This window comes from Garra rufa, chromosome 15 (genome assembly GCF_049309525.1).
Source record: "Garra rufa chromosome 15, GarRuf1.0, whole genome shotgun sequence".
NCBI classification, from domain to species: Eukaryota; Metazoa; Chordata; class Actinopteri; order Cypriniformes; family Cyprinidae; genus Garra; species Garra rufa.
The window spans coordinates 36,116,911-36,140,560 of record NC_133375.1 but is presented as its reverse complement, the minus strand read 5'-3'; the positions used below and the strand labels follow the sequence as shown (position 1 = coordinate 36,140,560).

Below are 23,650 nucleotides of genomic sequence, written 5' to 3'. Positions count from 1 at the left end.
ATAATATATATATATATATATATATATATATATATATATATATATATATATATATATATATTATATATATATATATATATATATATATATATATATATATATATATATATATATATATATATATATTTATATATATATATTATTTATATATATATATATATATATATATTTTATATAAATATATTAATATATATATATATATATATATATATATATATATATATATATATATATATATATATATATATATATATATATATATATATATATATATTAATATTAGTACGGACCCCAAACTTTTGAATGTTAGTTTGTGGAAGTTGAATGTTAACATGACCTGAGACTAAGACTAAAAGCCTCAGTTGTTGTGATTTAAAATATTAATTGTGGCATTTTTAAGTATAATTACCCCAATAAAACACTTTGACAGTCATTCTACGGCCATTACCAAATTTTTTTTGCCTAACTTTACTTCTACGAAAACCCACTGAACCTTTGAATGGTAATTTATAGAACCTAATTTTGAGTATTTTAGGTGTATGCTAATGTAAACCATCTCAAAACCATAGTAATATATTTCAATATACATTTATTTCATACTAAGTGTACTTCAGGTCTGTTAACATATTTACTGGCATATCGCTCAAGAATTATAATTAAACTTTATTTGGAGTACTACTTGTGCACAATGCACATTTCTTAATATTAAGCCTAAAATGTGTTTCTATTGTATGATCTTTGAATACTATTGTCTTTAAATGCAAGATATTTAAAGGGTATCTGAAGTATACTGAAGAATATAGTTCCACTTTAGCACTATCAAATATACCTATCTTTAGTTGGACTTGAGCACTGCTTCCGCACAATTAAAGTGCGTTAAGTACAAAAATAGTTAGGTCATGTCAAATAAACCAAATTTCAGAAATTTGGATAGGATTTGATTTGGACAATACTGCATGCGTAAACTCTTAGTAGCTTCAGAAGCTGTTACAATGAACAAAATCCCTTCTTTCAAATATCCCTGAAACTGATTCAAATATAGAATCTTATGAATAGACTACAGAGAGCAAGGTAATGTGCGTCAACTTGACCTTTTTAGTGCATTTTTAACACTTAGGTATGTTCTATGCAATTGTTTTGATAGAATGAAACAAGATACAATTCTAATTTCAACATTATTTATTCTTTAGACATTGTTCTTTAAACAAAATAAGTATTTGCTGTATACAAAGTGACTAACATTTGGTTTTTAGCCACTGAAAATGGGTAAAATTCAACAATCTGAGCATGAAGCCTCATTGAGATCCCCATATCTCTGGGACTGAATCATGTAGGGCCTTGAAAAAGAAGGTTCCAATTCCAATATTTCTGGAACCGAACCATGTAAGGCCTTAAAAATGAAGATGCCAAAAGACCCAGTATCTAAAAGGGCATTAAAATATCTTTAATACTTAAGTTACAGACATGCAAACTTAGAATAAAAACTTGAAAAGTGCCGTTTCCCCATTTTTAAATGGTCACCATTGGCACATAATGCTAATGTACACATTTTTCTAATAGAACTAACATTCTCTGTGTGAAAATAACATTATGATGCTGCCATCTTTCTGAAGTCAATTTTACTGCCTTGTAAATTAGCTCTAAATCTAAGGTGGAAACAGCCATTTTGCCCCCCTCTACAAAATAGTGGATTACAGAGTAAATATACATCCATGACATGTAATATTTTGTCTTTCATTACTATACATGTGTATCTTTCTTCAGAAAAAAAAAAAGGCAAAATCAAACATTTGAGCCAGATACCTCCGGTTGATTTGACAGGGAATGATCCAGTTGTTTTAATTTAGCAGATTTTTAAATATACCAGTTTAGTATAGTAAAAGTGCAATTCCAGAGTATTTTTTAAATACATAAATATGTAAATGTATATTTGTAGTGTATTTAGCATAAAATAAATGTATTTCAAATACATTTTAGTATATTTCTTTTTCACTAGGGAGCTTATTGACTAAAAGCCTCCAATTGTTGTGAAATTATCTTACTAAGTTCAAACATTGCTCATTCAATCAGATTTTATATCACAACTTTTAATTTTATAATTGCACATTTTAAGCCCAATTACACCATTAAAAGACTACAGGCATTACGAACATGTCTGTACTTCCTCACAGATTGTCATTGGAAGCTTCAACATCAACGTAAAAATCTCCAAAAACTACAGTGTGAGGGACTATTTGGCTTCGGTTACACAAGTTGGATCCACATTCAGCAGTCTTGGTGTTTCCAAGATTTTGACAGCAGCGTTTAGATTCAGATAAAGTTATCCAGAGGTGATAAAACAGCTTTGTACTTTGCGGCGCTACAGGAAGGCAGTCCAAAGTTAATTTTTTATATTTTAAGAGTACGCTAATATAAAAAGTGTTTGTTAGTAGACTAAAAGGCTTAGTTTTTCTGATATTTTAACATCTTCAGAGATGGCTTATCAATCAGATTTCACGTCACAACTAATTGTGCAATTTTTTGAGTACAATTACACCATTAAAAGACTTTGACAGGCATTCTACGTTCATTACAAATGTGTCTGTACTTCATCATTGAAGAAACACAAAACATTGTCTTCTTTTCTTGAAATCTGAGGCGTCATATGGGTTCGGTTGCACAAATTGGATCCAGAGTCAGCATTCGTAGCGTTTCCGAGCTTTTGACAGCACTGTATAGATGCAGATAAAGTTATCCAGAGGTGATAAAACAGCTTTGTTCTGCCTTCCTGTAGTGCCGTGAAAACCATTGTGGAGTTTTACACGTCAGAGAAAGAAAAAAAAAAACTCTGTTCCAATCTATTTTCCACCGTCGCTATACCTTCAACCAGATAAAAATCTTTAATTAAGATGTAAATCTGGGATTGATGGAATAATTAGTGCAAGCCTTTACCACACTCGTTGGAAAAGGACATTTGTTTGCATATTAATAGCATATCCCCAGACTTTACATGACCTTGTGACAGCCGCCGCGCAGCGCAATTAGCAGCAGATCAAGCAAAGCAATGGATTTAATGGTCGACGTGTTCGTTGCGCGCAAACCCAGTTTCTAAACTCCAAAGAGCCTGACATTTGACCTCAACCGGCACGTTTTACTCGTGCTTCGATGACGGATGTGTGAATGAAAAAATATGAATCATAGGATTCTGACAATACATTGGCGACTCCGTCATGACACACGCTGTCTGCGGTGTGGCTTTGTGACGCCCAGACTGGTGCGACTTTACAGAGTCGACGGAAACTGTTTGCTTTGACAGTGAAAAGGCGACCTTGAGACACACCGGCACACGAGTGTCTCAAGCGCTCAGGGCTGTCGAGTCTGTTTTATTAAAGTAAAGCTCTGAAATCTCAGTATATTAGCTCAGGTTTCGTATTGCTCTGTGATTGTTTAACTCCCACTGGTTAAATATACAAAAAGTGACCTTTTTGACTTCCTGTTTCAGCGTAGTAGAATAAAACAATGCCGTATAACTCATAATTGACTTGTGCACTAATGCATTAGCGGGTAATTATCAGTACAGAGATGGCAGGTCATATAAACAAGGTTTCTGTCAAAAATAATTGTGCTGTCATTGAGATCTCAGACTCATCTGATGCTGTTGAATCGAGGGTTTCTGAGGTAATTACTGTGGCTTTTTGAAATCTGATTGTACAGATTATGTATTGCTAATATTCAGTCAGCTAAATTTGCATATTTTATGAAGAAAATAAGAGGTTCCTGCCCCCTCAAATGCATCTATTTTACTAATTGCACAATTTAAGGTGCCATTCATAATGACAATATTAAAAAGAACCGGCTCAAAAAGAACCAGTCAATTGTTCAGGAATTATTTGGCATACACTGGTTGTGATGTATGTATTTGATACACTACAAATAACCAAGTTATACATTTAGGAATCAGACAACACTGATTGTGCTGTATGTGTTTAATTCAAAACAAACCGGCATCATTTGAATCTACTCTACACTGATTGTAATGTATGCGTTTTATTCACTAAAAATGAACCTAGTCATTTGTTCAGGAATCAAACTACACTGATTGTGCTGTAGGTATGTAATTCACTAAAAAGAACTAGCTCAAGAGTCAATTGTTCAGTCTACACTGATTGTGATGTATGCGTTTGATTGACTAAAAAGAACTGACTCAAAAGAGTCAGTTGTTCAGGAATCATTTGGTTCACACCGGTTGTGATGTATGTGTTTGATTCACTAGAAAGACGAGTCGTTCGTTCAGAAATCAGACTACACTGATTGTGCTATAAGTATTTATTTCATAAAAAGAACTGGCTGATATGAATCAATTGTTTAGGAATCATTTGGTCTACACTGGTAGACTGAGTAATTCATTCAAGAATCAGACTACATTGATTGTGCTGTATGTATTTAATTCACTACAAAGAACCGGCTCATGAGAGTAGATTGTTTAAGAGTCATTTTGTCTACACTGGTTGTGATGTATGTGTTTGATTCACTAAAAACAACCGAGTCATTTGTTCAAGAATCAGACTACACTGATTATGCTGTATGTATTTAATTCACTAAAAAGAACTGTTTTAAAAGAGTCAGTTGTTCAGGAATCATTTGTTCTACACCGGTTGTGATGTATGCATTTGATTCACCAAAAAGGACTAAGTCATTTGTTTGGTAATCAGACTACACTGATTGTGCTGCATGTATTTAATTCACTAAAAAGAACCAGCTGATATGAATCAATTGTTTAGGAATCATTTGGTCTACACTGGTAGACTGAGTCATTTATTCAGGAATCAGACTACACCGACTATGCTTTATGTGTTTAATTCACTAAAAAGAATCGGCTCGTAAGAGTCATTGTTCAGGGATCATTTGTCCTACATTGGTTGTGATGTATGTGTTTAATTCACTAAAAAGAACCAAGTCATTCGTTTGGTAATCAGACTACACCAATTGTGCTGTTTGTATTCAATTCACTAAAAAGATTCAGCTTAAAAGAGTCAGTTGTTCAGGAATCATTCGGTCTACACTGGTTGTGATGTTTGATCACATTTGATTAACTAAAAAGAAGTCATTTCGTTCAGAAATCAGACTACACTGATTCTGCTGTATGTATTTAATTCATCAAAAGAACCAGCTCAAAAGAGTCAATTGTTCAGGAATCATTTGGTCTACACTGGTTGTGATTTATGTGTTTGATTCACTAAAATGAACTGAGTCATTTGTTCAGGAATCAGACTACACTGATTGTCCTGTATGTATTTAATTCATAAAAAGAACCTGCTCAAAAGAGTCAATTGTTCAGGAATCATTTGGTCCACACTGGTTGTGATGTATGCGTTTGATTCTCTAAAAAGGTTGTGCTGTGTGTATTTAATCCACCACATAAAAAAAACGACTCAAAAGAGTAAATCGTTTAGGAATCATTTGGTCTGCACTGGTTTTGATGTCTGTGTTTAATTAACTGAAAAGAACAGAGCCATTTGTTCAGAAATCAGACCACACTGATTGTGCTGTATGTATTTAATTCATAAAAAGAACCATCTGATAAGACTCAAGTGTTCTGGAATCATTTGGTCTACACTGGTAGACTGAGTCATTCATTCAGGAATCAGAATACACTGATTGTGCTGTTTGAATTTAATTTATTAAAAAGAACCAGCTCATAAGAGTCAGTTGTTCAGGAATCATTGGTTCTATACTGGTTGTGATGTTTGCGTATAGTTCACTAAATAGAACAGAGTAATTCGTTTGGGAATCAGACTATAGTGTGACCAGTGTCTGATTCCCAAATGAACGAATGAATGTTGATTCTTTTTAGAGAATCAAAACCGTAGCACCATTAGTACCTGACAATTCAGTAACAGCACTGTAGTGTTGTTAAATAAGTTATGCAGTTTCTTGCGTTGACTCTAAAACTTTTCTCTCAAATTGTTTCCATTGCGCATGGATGCATTTGTATTCGTCTTTCATTTTTCTCACTCTGTAATTTCCAATTACAGGTGGTTTTATCTGGTGAGAAGAATTAAATTGGATCTGGTGTCAGCTTACAGATGGATGAGGTTAGACAGACATATGGTTTCTCATCGCCGTGTTAGAAGGAAAGTTTGCAATAAAATGGAACAAGACGAACAGAAAATCCCATAATGCACTGCTCATCATGCACATGTGTGTGTGCCTGTGGGTTGACCTACAGTCGTACATGTTTCGCTTTATTCTCCGCTTTTGATGTTGCGTTCTTCCTCTCGAGCGGCACGGAGAGCAGAGAGGTGATATTTGAGCGAGTGTCACGAGTCACAGTTAATTTTTAAAGCATTATTATTCTAGCACTATTACTGCAGCTCATACTTTACGTTACAGACTTGATTTATACGTCAAATCATGAGGCTTGTTTGCTTTGGAAATGTAGAAAATTAGTTTTCTATCCCATTCTTTCATTCGCATCAGTTTCATTGTCTTTCTCTCGCCTCAATGACAGCCAACGAGAAGAGGCTTCAAAAAAACTACACCGTCCCTCCCATCTCAGCATAACACGCTTTATAATTACTGGAACGGTTGCTCTTAACCTTTTGTGTTCGTTTATTTCAGCTTGGCAAATCCAGATAGCCTTTGTAGTGGGTGTCCTGCGGATCTATCGTCTTTTATCAGCACACATAATGCTGAATAATGACTGGCACACCCCACGGTTTTGTTCTCTGCTTATTATGTTCTTTTGTTGACAAGACAGTACCCTTCTCCATATAATTAATATTTGGACATGTGCACGTATCTCAATTTCTCCTGTTGCGATGACGCCGCTCTCAGTCTTGTGTTTTCGCTGTGATATAAAAGCTGGTCGAGCAGATGTTCAGGTTTTGACCTTTTTTTATCACAAAAACAAGCCTTATTTGGAGCAATCCTCTTTATGAGCGTTAATTATTGTTGCGTTCAACCATTTGGTGATATTTGTCCTGAAATAGTCTGATATTTTCAAAACATTTACGCGATACGTGTAGTGTTACGCTGAAATGTTAAAATGATATTGAACATATAATATTGTTTGTCTTGTAATATGTAATTTACTGGTTTGTTTGTTTGTTTATTTATAATTTAGGATAATTATACAATAACTATATTGGAGAAAATGTTTTATTAGAATGATATTTATCATATTACAAGAGGAAACAATATTATGTAATTTACAGGTTTATTTGTTTATAATTTAGGATCATGATATACAATAACTATATAGTAGAAATTTTATTTATATGCGTTTTATTTATATAGAATCATCATAAGTTTTAAATATTTATTTATTTACTAAATTGTTAAATATAAGTTTTTATTAAATTATATTATTTATTAAAGGGATTTTTTTTGGTAATATTTCATATTGCGTCCCTCAAAAGAAAAAGAAAATAAACATATTTAGGCAAAATTAATAATTGTAATTCATCATATCATGTCTGTTTATCTGTCTGTGTCTGTCTAATTCTATATAAATATAAATAGAATTTATTATATATTATGAATAATGTTTGTTTATCTATCTGTTCAAAATATATATTTATCTAATTATATATAATAAGATTATATTAAGTATTTTAAAAATGAGATTTAAAATATAAAAATACTTTTACATATAAAATGTGTGTATTTAATTTTATGTACATATATTTTATATTCTAAATAAAATATATTCTTATAGAATACATACACGGTACATTAATATGACACAATACACAATATATTAATATTTATGATATATTCTACACTAATTTAATGTTTGTTTATCTATCAAAATATATATTTATCTAATTACAGATAAATAAGTACAATGTATAAAGTAAAAAAAAATATATATAAACAATTTCTCTTTATAATGTTATATAATTGTAGTAATAACAAAGTTAATTATTTAAAATGAATAATTATATTTATAAAAATACAAATATATAAAATATTTTATAAATATTAAAAATATGTATAAATTGTGTAATATTTATTTAATTTAATTTATTATATGTATTCTATATTCTAAATAAAATACGTTATGAATATATATACACAGTACATTAATATTTATTTTATATTATACAACAACATAACGTTTTTTAATCAAAATATATATTGATCTAATTATATATAAATAAAAACATTACATATACACATTCTCTATATATTTTTATATAACAAAAAATTACATTAAATATAATTATAGTAATAACAAAAATAATTAAATATTTATTAAAAACAAATAAATATAGTATAAAAATAAAATTATAAAATATTTAAAAAATGTAAAGTAAAAAAAAATTCTAAATGTTTTATAAATATGTATTTATTTAATATACACATTCTATATTCTAAATAAAATGTATTGTTATGTATGTGTTATGTAATGGAATTCATTTTTAGATTATATATTAGATATAGATATGTTTTATTCTAGTATAATCGATTTGGTATTTTCATGAATGTTTAAATTCACTTGAAATGTCATTTTTAGTTTGTTTATCTGATATTTCAGGGTTCATCGTCAGTTCGAACTTCTTCTAAACGCGTGTGGCCCGCTTTTGTTAAACACACATATGTAACCCCGTGTTTTGAAGGCCTTTCATCCCGTCCGGCTCGTTTTGTTTGCCACTACTCGTTCTCCTCAGGGAAACGCGCCGCGCACCGTTGCCATGAGAGATGCCTTTCACCAACAGCCGCTGCCAAAAGCGCTCTCGTTTTTTGGCTCGGGAGGGGACAGGGGGCGGCTCTGACCTGCATCTTATTCTCCTCGTTGTTGTCTTGGCTTTGTATTCAATTCCCCGAGAGCTCTTTAGCCTCTAGCCACCGACATGGCCGAGCCAAAGGGAAAGAGACCGAGTGGAAGAAGGGGGCAGGGGGGAGAAAAAGCGCCAAAGTGTACCTCTGGAAATGGTTTGTGTCCATGGCAACGAGGGGAAGCTGGAAGATGGGTTTGCAGTGTAATTCAAATCAGCCCCATTTGGTGGAGTTTGTATTGTATTACTGTTCCTACCGAAGGGCTCTTGTGGATTCGGGAAAATTAGTAGTACAGTGTCTGGTAGAAAGGACTGTGGTTAAAAGCTTTAGCAGGCCTGTTATTGTGCGCTTGGGCAAGTCGCGTAGAGATGTGATGGATCTGTCGTAGGTTTGGTCGGGTTGCTGTGTTTGTTAAGAGCGCGCGGGTCTCTGTAGACGCTGTTAGCGGCTCTCACGAGTGTCCCTCACTGTTCATTAATGTTCTATTCACGGTTGGGTCTTTTTATGACCGCGCATTTACTGGTTGACCTCGTTGACGGCTCAGGTGTACTCACAGCTAGCACGCTACTGGAGACTTGCTAATTGTGCTGGAGGAATGGATGCTTCTAGGCTGATCATTTAGATGTTCATTCATCTAAAACCTGTTTTAGAGCAGCATCTGCTTTGTAAAAAAAAAAGAAAGAAAATCATGCCATTCAACACCCAACACTCGTAATGTTTGTGCATCCGGTGTTTTTAACGATGTTTTCCATGCTTCTGCACAAACACATCACTCAGATATAATAGGTTTATTTATTTGTGCGGTTAATTATTTATTTATTTATTTTTTGCTATCTTCAAAACATTCATTCAGTGTGTGTTATGAACCTATGTACATCTACTTCATTGTAATTATAGAATAGTGTATCATAACTTTTTATAAATTATTGAAATACATTATATAATATTATTTATCACATATTAAATAATTGTAATAATTCATAATATTTTTGGTGTTCCTCAGAGTAAGAGTAAATATACACTACCGGTCAAAAGTGGGGGGTCAGTAAGAGTTGTAATATTTTTAAAGAAAGTCTCTTATGCTCATTAGTGCTGCATTTATTTAATCTAAAATATAGAAAAAAAAAACTGTAATATTGCGAAATGTTATTACAATATAAATTAATGGTTTCTCTTGTAATATACTTTCAAATGTAATATATTCCTGTGATGCAAAGCTGAATTTTCATCAGCCATTACTTCAGTCTTAAGTGTCACATTATCCTTCAGAAATCATTCTAATATACTGATTTATTATTAGAATGATCTATATTGGATTATATATTGCAACAGTTTCCCTGCAAAGTATTTATTTAGAAATTGTGATATTTTTTTCAGGATTCGTTGATGAATAAAAAGCTCAAAAGAACAGCATTTATTCAAAATCTAAATATTTTCTAACAATGTAAGTATTTGCTATCACTTTTTATCAATTTAACACACCCTTGGTGAATAAAAGTATTAATTTCTTTCAAAAAAAAAAATTTACTGACCCCAAACTTTTGACTGGTAGTGTAAGTAAGAGTAAATTAGTGTAATTTTAAGCTAAAGTATATATATTTTTTTAGTTTTATGCAAGACATTTATGATAAACGAAAATATGTAATTTATTCATGCACATATTCAAACTTGGTGCAAAGAACACATTGTCACATTTGATTTGACAATAGTGTTCAATCATCATTCATTTTAATACACATTCTAGTTTAAATACGTGAATGTGCAAATTAGATTTTAAGTTAAAAACACATGGACCACTTTTATGGTACTTTTCTGTGCACCATTTTATTTATATATATATATATATATAGGTATTTTAAATGCTATGTTCAAAACATTGAGTGTGTGTTATGAACCTACGTCTACATCTATACGAACCTACATCTACGTCATTTTTAAATTATCTAAAATTATCTGATATTTATAATTATTTAAAATATTTTCTACAAAAATCTATAAAAAATATAAATCTATAATAAATGTGTGTGTGTGTGTAATTTATTTTATTGTACAAATAAATAGATGCGTGCTTGTATGTGGATAGACAGACAGACAGATAGAAAAAATGTTATTGTATACTATATAATAAATATTAATATATTGTGTAATATTTGTGTATTGTGTATATATTCTATAACAATATATTTTATTTAGAAGATACATACATATATAAAAATACATACACAAAAGTATATATATATATATATATATATATATATATATATATATATATATATATACATACATACATATTTGAATATTTTTGGAATATAATTTAAATATTAAATGAAGTAAATTATTTTTTGTTATAATTATATGTATGTAATTATTATTGTGTGTAAAAATTGTATAGAGAGAATGTGTATATACAACATTTATATACAATATATTTATTTATATATAAATAAATATATATTTTGATGGATAGATAGATGGATGGATAGATTAAATATTTCTGTAGTTTCATTTGGAACATTTCATTTTTATTTTTAGTCTTTATTCATCTGCAAGCGTTAAAATGTCTCTACGCAAATTGCAGAATAACATTTTAATATTCCATAACTTTATAAGGTAATTCTGTTCTTAAGAAAACATAATGTACTGTGGAAAGTGTCCTCAAATCTAATACTGTACATCATGTTTCCAAAAGATTACAACCAAGTGGGAAAGTCAAGTAAAAGAATCCCGCCGTTTAAATTGCTGCTGACTGCCGTCTGCAAACCGTAAAGGTCGAGTACCAGACAGACGTCCTGAAAGGCACCGAGAAAAACTGTTGTCTTGTCAATACGCCCTCACTCAAACACGTGGACGTTTCTCCCATTGTTCCTCTCACTAATCAAAGTCAAAGACACAATTGACCCAGCGCCTCTAGGAGCACTTAGTCCTTTACGTATATCAATTAATGCACACCATCGATTTCTCTCGCCCTGTCTTTCACCTCTCACTCGATCTTAACAATCTGTCCACCCAGTCACCCTTAGACCACCGCTATCGGAGTTCTCCATCAGGAAAGGCCACTGGAGTTTTCAAGGTTTTCATCCCATTTCTGCCCTACTTCTTCATTTACACAGGGTTCAATGTGACCTTAGAAGTAATAAAGCAATATTACTTGAACGGGAATTGGTGGGTGGTGGAAACCATCCTGGAATTATCCTCGTAAGAAGGACACCGAATATGGAAACGTAATAGATTTCTTAGAAATTGGAATAGCTAAGCTGGTACTCAGAGAGGGAAGCTCTCAGCTGGGGAGAAATGAGTCAGTTCAAACGGGATCAGTTGCACAACCGCTACTCAAACTAGTTCAGATGGAGAGAAAAGGGTTGTAGAAGAACAAAATGAGGGATGAAACTTGGACTCTAGGTAGAGGTTGAAGTCTTGGTTTAACCAAAAATGCAAACCTGTAGACTGTTTTTCTTCTGCGGAAGACCAAACGGAGGTATTTTGAAGAGCCTCCAAGCAGCTGTTTTCCATACAGGAAAAGCAGAAACGACCAAAAAGCACTATTAAAGTAGCCCACATGACTCATGCAATATATTCCAGATCTTCTGAAGTCAAACAATAGCTTTGTGTGATGACCAGATCTCGATAGCTTTTAAATCTCATTTATTTGACTGCTGTGAATCATGGTGGATGTGTTTTGTAAATGAATAAATGTGAAATGTGTCATTTGTGCACGCACATATTAGGACTTGATGTGTCAGGATGCGTTGCACCAGGTTTGACGTCAATGACTGCAAACGTCATCGGTTATTCTAGTTTAAATATGTGCATGTGCAAATGAGATTTTCAGTGAAAAACAACAGTGAACAAGTCATATAGACCAATTTTATGGTGCTTCTCTATGATTTTATTATATAAGAGCAGCTCAGAGATTTATTTTCTTTTTAATACCTTATTTAGTGTTCCTCCGAGTAAATGTAAATGAATATACACTACCAGTCAAAAGTTTTTGAAGAGAAGTCTCTTGCTCACCAAGCCAAAATACAGCAAAAGCAGTAATATTGTAAAATAGTTTTACTTTTTAAAATAACTGCTTTCTGTTTGCGTAAATTTTAAAATGTATTTTTTTAAAGGGGGGAAAGAAATGATAGAAATTAATACTTTTATTTAGCAAGGTTGCTTTAAATTGATTAAACGTGATGAAGAAGGCATTTATAATGTTACAAAAGATTTTTATTTCAGATAAATGCTATTCTTATAAACTTTCTATTCATCGAAGAAACCTGAAAAAATTCTACCCAGCTGTTTTCAACATAATAATAATAATAATTTTGAGCAGCAAATCAGAATATTAGAATGATTTCTAAAGGATCATGTGACTGGAGTAATGATGCTAAAAATTCAGCTTTGAAATTACAGGAATTAATTACATTTTAAATTATATTCGAATAGAAAACAGATATGTTAAATAGTGAAAATATTATAACAATTTACTGTACTTTGGGTCAAATAAATGCAGGCTTGGTGAGATGAGACGACTTTAAAAAAAAAAACAACGCATTACGCAGTACATTTATTGTAAATAAATACATGGGAAATGTGTAATTCATGCATGCATATATTCTAGGGGTGTAAATATTAATCGATTCGTATCGATGCATCGATTATGCAGCCGCCGATTCAATGCATCGATTCGTCCGCAAGAATATCGATTAATGTGTTTATTTTGCCGCCTGTTTGTTCACTTGTCTATTTTTAGAATCCGTTCCGACCTTTCTTTTACTGTGTATGGCTCCGATGTATTAAGCGTACTACCTACTCCTAAGCTGCGGGTGGCACTAACCTCACTGTCTTCTTCTTCACACGCGTTACTTTCATTTCACAGTCCATCTATGATGTTGTTCATGTTCACAGACCTCACATTGTTGTCTGACTTTCAAGAGCGATGATTTTGAACTGATTTTGTGGAGTAGTATTCTATTTGCAGTTCATCTACTGCAGAGGATGTGTGACCATTACCTCTTAATAAGATGCAAATTGTATTTTCAAAATGTAACCAATTTTGTATGAAAGAAACTTTTTTAAAACGGTGAATAGGCTAATTGGCCATAGTAGACCTGCACTATAAGTTTTTTTTTTTTTTTTTTTTTTTATTATTACAATTTATCTGATTGCACTTTGTAGATGCAGTAACTTATATTTGCTGTTCTATTTGCAGTGCATTGAGCACAACTGCTTTAGTGGAACATACACATTATGTGAATAGAATACTGTTTCTGTATTCTCAATAAAAGGCAAATTATTTACTATTTTTGTTGATTTATTTGAAACTTAATAGATATCATGTAAAAATATCTAATATTGAATCGAATCGGATCGAATCGCATCGTATCACAGGGAATTCTGAAGTATCGAAAATAATTGAATCGTTGGCTTAAGAAATCGGTATCGTATCGAATCGTCTTGAAGGCTCCGATTTACACCCCTAATATATTCAAACTTGGTGCAAACAAGACTCATTGTGCAACGCTTGACAATAGTGATCAAACATCATCAATTTTAATACGCCTTCTAGTCTAAATATGTGGATGTGCAAATGAATTTTTCAGTGAAGAGCGCAAAGTCAAATGGACCAAATTTGAAGCTGTTTTGTTTTCCTAGGAGCTTTTTTTAATTAAAAAAAGAGCAACTCAGTGGTTTATTTTATTTGGAATATCTTTGTGTTCCTCAAAGTGGATGTAAATTTATTTAAAGAGTAAATAAATATGCAAGTAAGTGTTTTTTTTTTTTTTTTTTTTACTTTAAATTCAGTTAAAATGGCTTAAATATTTTTAAATATTGCAGATACTTGCATATTTTTTTTTTTAACTTTTATATTTATATTTAAAAACTAAATCAGGTTAATTGTGAATTAGCAATTTTCACACACATCGCCCGGGAGATTCAGGAGTCAAGCTGCTCTCTCAAAAGGAGGATCCAAACTGCATACTGGACAAACTCAACTATGCCAAGCAGGACAAGTTTTTAGGTTTTATTGTTTAAACTTTTCAGCATCTCTTTGATATCTATACAAGTCTATGAGTTTCTAGAGGATGCAACAATATAAAGGATTAAAGAGTAAAATCCTAACTAAACTGTAATGTAATAAGTTAAATATATCTGTTAAAAAATGCACTCTAAACAGTATAAAAAAGTATGGTTCTGACTCTAAATTTGGTTGGATAAGTAACATTTAAAGCTAATAGACACAATTAAATTTTATATCAATCAAGCAGTATTCATTCTGTAAGGTTGCAGTGTAGCTTGCCAACTTCAAACAAACTCAAGTTTTTCCCCTGTTATTTGGGAGTCTCATTACTCCATGTTTTTAGTCATTATCATGTGTAAGTAATGAACAGCAGCCCCAGCTACTCACGCACAGATTTACAAATCTAGTATGGTATATGAGTCCATTGTGCCCAACGTGTAGCTCCATATCGGCAGCATTTGTATTGTTGATCCTTTTGAGGGTACTATGGCCATCTGTGAAAATTTGGTCATCTTTTTCTTTATTATAGTCTTTGTGTCTATGAATGAGAATCTGAAGGTTATTATTTCAATCCCCAAGCTCCAGACTTCCACGTCATGAGCAAAGCCCTTAACCACAAGCTGCTCCAGAGCATTTGTCCCTGTACAATGTTCCACAAGTCACTTTGAACAAAAGCGTGCACTAAACGACTGCTTGCTTACACGAGCATTGTTTCACTGTATGCTTCCTGTCATGGGCAATTTACAGCCCTCGTTGAGTTCCTGTCCCAGATTCGCTTGCCGTACACGCTGCGTGCGAGAAGGATCAATACGGTCTTCAAGGAAACATTCCGGCACCTGGGTATTTGTGTCCTGGGAAGCACCTCAGGACCACCCTACCTGGGAAAGGTGGCGATGTCTCATAAATCACATTAGTTCCAGTTCACCACGAAGACAAGCGCAGTTTAATTGGACAAAAACTCATTTCGCGAGCGGCGGAAAAAGAGAAAAACGAAAGCAAAACGGGGCAGGAAGGCCTTGAAGGTGCATGTACCGAGAGATATCCTTTTCTATCTCTTTAATTAAGACTGCTCCCTTTCTTTTTTCTTTCCTTAGACATATGGGCATAATTAAGGGAAAACAAATCATTACTGCTGTGTGCATTGCTGGTGAATAATGGCATTGTCAGTATCGACTGCGCTTGCTTCATTTCCCAGACAGACAGGCGCGCTGGAGGTAAAAATGCAGCGTTTTGCTGTCGCTGATGGAAAATAATGCCATCTTAGACATGGTGATGAATTAGATACCTGGGCTTTTGGCAAATATTTAGCTTCCCCCCTCCTCTTCGTGTCTAGTTTGAGGTGTTTGATGCAATCCGGGCCGGCTGTGCTTTAACAGGCCCATTCTCTATCTCTCCTCCGTGTGCGTTTTTCATTAGAGTCTCTCTGGAGCGGCATCAAAATTAAAGCGCATTTAATTTAGCGAGCCTCGTTATGCATCATCAGCTTATACTGTACTTCTTGCTGCTGACGTATAACAGTAATCAACAATAGACGCGTTTAGGGCTGAAGTCACTGAAATATGACTTGATTTTGAGCAAGGTTGGTGTGTTTTAATGCGGCGTGTCACGAACGGCGGCGCAAACATTATTATAATAGACGATCGGGGTCGGGTTATGATGAGGCTTTGTGTACATTAGCGTAACCCTCCTCGTTCACGGGCTAACACAAGCGCTGGCGACTTTTAACTCCACTTAACACGTCTAACGAACATGCCAGTTTTATGAATGCTTTAATATCTGGCAGCTTCCCTGCAGATGTACTTATGAGGAAAGCAGGCCAGCTCCCTCCCACGGACGCTCGGCGGCGAAAACAAATGGAAGCGCATAGGAAGAGTGTCGGCACCAGAGGCGCAGCAGTCATTGTTACTGCAGAGACACGTCCCTGATACGCTTACAGATTTCTCTGCTTGTCTCTTTCGCTTTTAAGAGATAATCGATAGTCTTAATGTTCCTTTTCAGATTCTGTATTGTGCCGTAACTATGGCTCCACAACATGACCATAATCTTTTATCACTGTAAGAGTAGTTTTGGTGACACTTTACAGTAAGGTTCAATTCATTAATATTTTTAAATGCATTAGGTATCATGAATTAACAGTGAGCATGAATTATTTTCTTTTTTTTCCTTCCCATCAACATGAATTGAGGAAATATGGAGTAAATGTAAATCAATATAATAAATATATATATTTTTTTCTTTTATGCCAAAAATCATTAGGATATTAAGTAAAGATCATGTTCCATATATCAAAATATATGTAAATATATAAAAAATTACGTTTTGATGAGTAATATGCATTGCTAAGAACTTTATTTGGATAACTTTAAAGGCGATTTTCAATTTCTCATTATTTCGATTTTTTTTGCACCCTTAGATTCAAGATCTCGGCCAAATATTGTCCTATTATAACAAACGTGCATCAATGGAAAGCTTATTTATTCAGCTTTCATGATTCAAATTTATGTAAATCTCAATTTTAAAAACATTGACCCCTATGACTGGTTTTGTGCTCCAGGGTCACATATTACATTATATTATTGATTAATTTAAATAACATTAATAAAATAAATATTTATTGTATTAATCTATATTTATAATAAAATAAATATTCTTTATTATATAGATATGTATATTTATTATTTAATTGTTTATTTGTTAATATTTATATTGAATATAAATGAATATACATTTGTAAAATATATTTATATATATATATATATTATATTAAGATTAGATTTAATAAGCATATATTATATTATAATTTATATATTTATCTTATTTGTATTAATCATTGTTTATTATTTCATGTTTAATCATAATACATTAACACAATGTTAAAGAATTATTAATACATAACTATAATAATGTTAAAAGTATTAATAAATATATTGTAATTAAGAAATAAATACAAATCACATTTACATATATTATCAAATGCACTAAAATATTGTTCATTGCTATTTTGATATCTAGTGCATTGAATGTTAATGTAAAGTGTTACTGTAGTTTTACATTGTGGAAACTGGTTTTAATATATTTTTTTTACTAAATTAAAATGGCTTAAATATTTTTTAATAATACAAATAATTACATTTGTTGTACTTTTTTTTTTTCTTTCAAATTTATTTTTATTATTTTTTTTAGGTTAGTTGTAAATTATTAGTAATTTTTACACATTTCACCCAGGAGATTCAGAGGTCAAGCTGCTCTCTGAAAAACTGGAGGGATAGACAATTAATACATTTTTAATACGTACAATTTTGAGATTTTTTTTACTTGTTTTTTATTTAGAAACTAAATCAGATTAGCATTTTTTACACATATCATCCAGGAGATTCAGAGGTCAAGCTGCTCTCTGAAAAACTGGAGGATCCAAACTGCATACTGAATAAATTCAAGTATGTCAAGCAGGACAAGTTTTTAGGTTTTATTGTTTAAACTTTTCAGCATCTCTGTGTATATCTATACAAGTCTATGAGTTTCTAAAGGATGCAACAATATAAAGGATTAAAGAGTAAAATCTAAACTGAACTGTAATGTAATAAAATAAATATATATCTGTTAAAAAGGCACTCTAAACAGTATAATAAAATTATGGTTCTGACTCAAAATTTGGTTGGATGAGTCACATTTGAAGCTGATACACAATAAAAAAAAATATATTAATCAAGCAGTATTCATTCTATAAAGTTGCGGTGTAGCTTGCCAACTTCAAACTATCCTAAGTTTTATCCCCATTTAAGTCATTTAGGCCCGGTTTCACAGACAGGGCTTAGACTAAGCCTGGATTAGCAGATAGTTCAATTAGGATATTTAAGTAATTTTTATAAACATGCTTAGAAAAAAACATTACTGGTGTGCATCTTGAGACAAAACAAAGACACCGATATATTTTAAGATCAGTCAGTGCAAGTTTCTTTCAGTTCAAACAGCTCAGACTTACATTTTAGTCTAGGACTAGGCTTAAGCCTTGTCTGTGAAACCGGGCCTTAAAGTTTACTCCATGTTTTTAGTCATTATGTGTAAATAATGCATAGTAGCCTTGGTTACTCCCGCACAGATTTACAAATCCACACATTTCTGCCATTGCACAGTTTATGAGTCCATTCTGCCAAGTATGTAGCTCCATATCAGCAGCATCAAAAGCATTTTGTATTGTTGATCCATTTGTGGGGACTGTGGCTAACTGTGGATATTTGACATGCATTGGTCTGAGTGGACAGGGAAAAGGAAAATCTTGCTCACTGAAGCTTGAACGAGACGGGCCGCTGCTCTCGGCAAACACCTTATCGAGCCAGCGCTGCCAACCGCAGACTATTGTGCGGGCCGGGATGTTTCTGTTTACTCATCCGTTTGTTTGTTTGTTTGTTTCCAGGTGCTCCAGAAAGGAAGCCTGCGAGAAGTGGGCCGAGCCGCTTCACTTCAGTACAGAGCTGAAACAGTGTGTTGACATCACTGTCACTCCTGATAACATGTCCGTGACCTCCACTTCCACACAGGTGATTGAATTTTACATGCTACGCCAGAAGCATAAAATCACTCCTGTATTGCAACCGGAACCATCCTCATAATGCATTTTTATCATGGACACTCACAACAGCGTCCTTTATGAGTATTGCTTGTACAGTACAATGAATCCTTTGATAAAAAAATGTACTGTATGAGAATGAATATCAAAGGCCGGAAATTTAAAGCGATAGTTCACCCAAAAAATAAATGCTTTACCATGTAGAGCAATAATATATAACGTATGACGTTAGAAGACTTTTATTATGCATTTATCATGCTTTTTGTCATTTTTGAGCTTGACAGACCCCGTTTTTATTGTAATTATATGGAAAAAAGTGGCTCAGGGATTTATTACATTGAAATTTACATTTATGCATTTAACAAAAGCAATTTGTCATAGAGCCAGCAGTATTCATAATATAGAATGCCAAATTTATTAGACAACTACAGAAGAGGTGAAATGCAAAAATAGAAGTTTTTAAAAAAAGACTATTTATAGATTATTCATTTATAGAATGTTGTTTATTCTTCATCGTTTGTGTTTTTTGAAATACTAATATAGAAATTAATAATAATCTGTATTAATAAATGCTGTAAAAATAGAGTTTATTGTTTATGATATTTAATGCATAAGCTAATGTTAATGAATTGAACTTTTATATTGTGGAAACTAATCTGGATAATCTGGATAATGCTTATATTTATAGGAAAATAAATCATATTATTTAAAATGAATTCTAAATTAAAAATAGTTTCTTGTTATCTAACAAATCTAATAGAGTTTAAAAAAGTCTATTAAAAATTATGGTTCTCACACAAAAAATGCACAAATTGGTTTAAGATTATATATAGAATATTATTTATTTATTACTGCTGTCAAATAGATTAATCACAATTAATCGCATCCAAAATGAAAGTTTGTTTATATAATATGTGTTTACTGTGTATATTTATGTGCATATATATAAATACACACACGTGTATAATTAAAAAATATATATATGTAATATGTAGTTATATTTATATATAATATACATATATATACATACATATATATACATATATATACATATATATATATATATATATATATATATATATATATATATACATACATACACACAGTACACACAGTACACACATTATGTTAACACAAGGTTTTTTCGGATGCGATTAATCGCGATTAATCGATTTAACAGCACTGCTATTTAGAATTTTCTTTCATCTTCATCTTCTGTGTTTCTTAAAAAAAAAAATATGTCAGCCATCTTTAAAACGACACGAGAGCGAGTAAAAGATGACAGGGTTTTCATTATTCCATTAATGCTAACAGAAGCGTGCTAAACCGCTGTTTTCACACATTTTAATCAGGCTGCTGACGTGATGATCTAGCATGTCTGACAGGGGAACATGTGTGTTTGTGTTTGTACTCCAGCTGAGTGTGAAGGTAGCTAACGTCCCAAACCTCTCTGCTGGAGTAACGTGCGTTTTTGAGGAGCTAACGGAGAGTCCAGGAGAAGTGCTGGCCAAAGGACAAATCCTCTGCATGTCCCCATCCCTGCGGGACGTCCCATCTGTCACACAGGGATACGGTAAGAAAAATAAAATCCCATTCAAAATGCATTTATTGGTGATGTGTTTTTCAGTGAATATGGAAATAATGTAGGATGAGACTTGACTTTATCGGTTGGGATTTGATTGGATCTTAAAAAGCAGTTTTTTTTTAATAGGCTTTGTATTTTTTTCAGCCTGTCTTCTACCTTCCAAGGATTGAGCCATCATTTACACTGACTGAGACTCTTAAAGAGATAGTTCATTAAAAAATGAAAATTACCCTATGATTTATTTACTCTCAAGCCATCCTAGGTGTTCTTTTTTCAGATGAATAACTTTTCAGTTATATATATTTTATATATAAGTTTAAGTGCATCCATCCATCATAAAAAGTACTCCATACAGCTCTAGGTGGTTAATAAAGGCCCTCTGAATCAAATCCATGCATTTTTGTAAGAAAAGTTAGCGAAAGAGAGAGAGTTTACGATTTATAAAGTTTGAAATATGGGTATTTTTTTGGTACACAAATACATTGATTCACTTCAGAAGTTCTTTACTAACCCCTCGGAGCTGTGTGGAGTACTTTTTTTGATGGATGGATGCACTTTAATGGACTTCAAAATCCCAACAGCCATTCACTGGCATTATTAGCTTGGAAGAGCCAGGATATAACTCCAATTGCATTAATCTGAAAGAAAAAAAGTCACATACACCTACAGTAGGATGGCTTGAGGGTGAGTAAATCATGGGGTAATTTTCATCTTTGGCTTAACTATCCCTTTAATAAGGATAATTGCAATGTATAATTTGACTTGAATGAAAACGAGGCCGAATTTTTTCAACAAGTTGTTTTAATGTCCTAGGCCATGTCTAATTTACGTTTTCATAATTTGAAGTCCACTAGAACTGTTTAGAAAGATGATGTATTTTCAATGAAACCTCAAGTTCATCCCATGTTATATAGAATATGGTATCTACACTGAAAACGTCCGAACAGTAAAGGATGTTTCCCCAACCTCTAGACTCAAAACGGGCCGATCTCAGACAGATGATCTGACTTACTGACAGCTCTAATGGCTTCTTCAATCATCATAACATCATATGTCTAATATTGTAAATTTATCATGAGCTCCTCCTGATGAGTCTTGGATCCTCCCAGTGTTTCATTCTCATTTGCCCTATACATCCTATGGGGTTTCCCTTTCCAAGATCACCTATTCAGAACAAAATGTAATCTGAAAAGCACCACAACTTTTTTTCAACATAGATAATAATGAAAAATGTTGCTCATGAATTGCTCAAGCAGCAAATCAGCATATTAGAATGATTTCTAAAGAATCATGTGGCACTAAAGACTGAAAGAAATAAGAAATAAGAAATAGAATTTTTTTTTTTTTGTATTTTTGATCAATTTGTTTTACATAAGCTGTGTTTTACAGAAACATGTTGTAGAAACATATCTTTCAACAGTCAGATTGTACATCAGTCATTTATGGTCTCGTTTTCATTTGCGTCAAATTAAATAAAATACATCTACTCTGACCAAGTCTATTAAGCTTCTCCGCAGAGCTGCTTCGAACAAATTGCGCTTTAGAAATCAAATTTAATTTGATTTAATTTTTTCCTTCCGTGTTTCCCATTTTGTGCCGGTCTTTTTTTTTTTTTTTTTTACCTTTTGTGATGACTGATAATTACATGAATCTCTTCTAAGCCTCCTGAAGCTTTGAGACCTACTTCATTTTCCCCTTTTTCATTTTTTAAGGTACTTTAAGAATTCAAAATCTCCTGATGGTAACTTTTAGACTCCGGAAGCCTGGTATTCCCATTAATAACAATTATTGCATGTCCAAATGGAAATATTATGTCAATTATAGTGAAGTGAGGCCCACAAGTATAATTTGATGGGCAGAGATGTAGTCATTATGGAACGCAAAAGGGTTGCTGAGTTTGAAACATAAGTGCATTTCGCTCACAGATGGAAGAAGTGGATAAATGGTCTCGCAATCAAATGTATTAGAAACGTGAACATTAGTGAGTATATGTGCAGAGCGGGGCACAGATGCTGCGCTGTCTGCATTAGACCATCAGCGCCAGTTCAAACTGCCCTTCTCACGCTAACTTCATTTCATGTGCATTTTCTTCGCCTTTCTCTTCATTACTGTCTCTTTGCATTCTTTTCCAGGCGATAAACGGGTCGTGAAGCTCTCTCTGAAGTCCAAAGAGACTGGTCTCAAATTCATCACCACCGATTTCATCTTCTACAACTGCAGCGTCTTGCAATCGTAAGTGCGGCGGTCAAAAATGTCTTTGTGACGTCTGAAACTTCCAGCCGGGTTTGATTGGGTTCACAGTCATCAAACTAGTTTCCTTCACAGCCGTCGTTATCCACTTTGTCAGCAATTTTACCATTTTTTCCCCCCCCACAATTGATTCAGCACTTTTCGTCCTTGCTCTTAAAACAGCCAGCGCAGCTGCTGGAATTTTTCACATTAAAGAAATTATATTGAAGTTGAAAACACGCTGGAAAATGAAAGAGGAAACCAAAGCCCAGTGGTTCAAGCTCTAGGTGGGTAACTTGATGGCTGTGGGTTCAAATACCGGTAATATCAGTTCAGAAAATACTGATTTTATTTCACCTTATATTTCTTATATTATCCTACTTAGTATTTTTTGTCTTGTTTCTGCTCAAAATATCTAAGAATTCTTAAATTAAGATGCATTTACCAGATAAGCAAAATGACGATATTTAGTCTTGTTTCCAGACTAAAAAAACAAAAC

At 32.8% G+C, this 23,650-nt stretch overlaps 1 protein-coding gene across 1 annotated transcript in view; it reads left to right on the top strand.

Moving 5' to 3' along the window:
* Positions 1 to 23,650, top strand: part of plxna3 (plexin A3) — a 199,168-nt gene that overhangs the window by 81,501 nt on the left and 94,017 nt on the right. Inside the window, exons 5-7 of the mRNA XM_073819872.1 lie at positions 19,185 to 19,308; positions 20,754 to 20,910; positions 23,055 to 23,154. Coding sequence (XP_073675973.1) covers positions 19,185 to 19,308; positions 20,754 to 20,910; positions 23,055 to 23,154 — 381 coding nt within the window. The remainder of the gene's footprint in view (positions 1 to 19,184; positions 19,309 to 20,753; positions 20,911 to 23,054; positions 23,155 to 23,650) is intronic.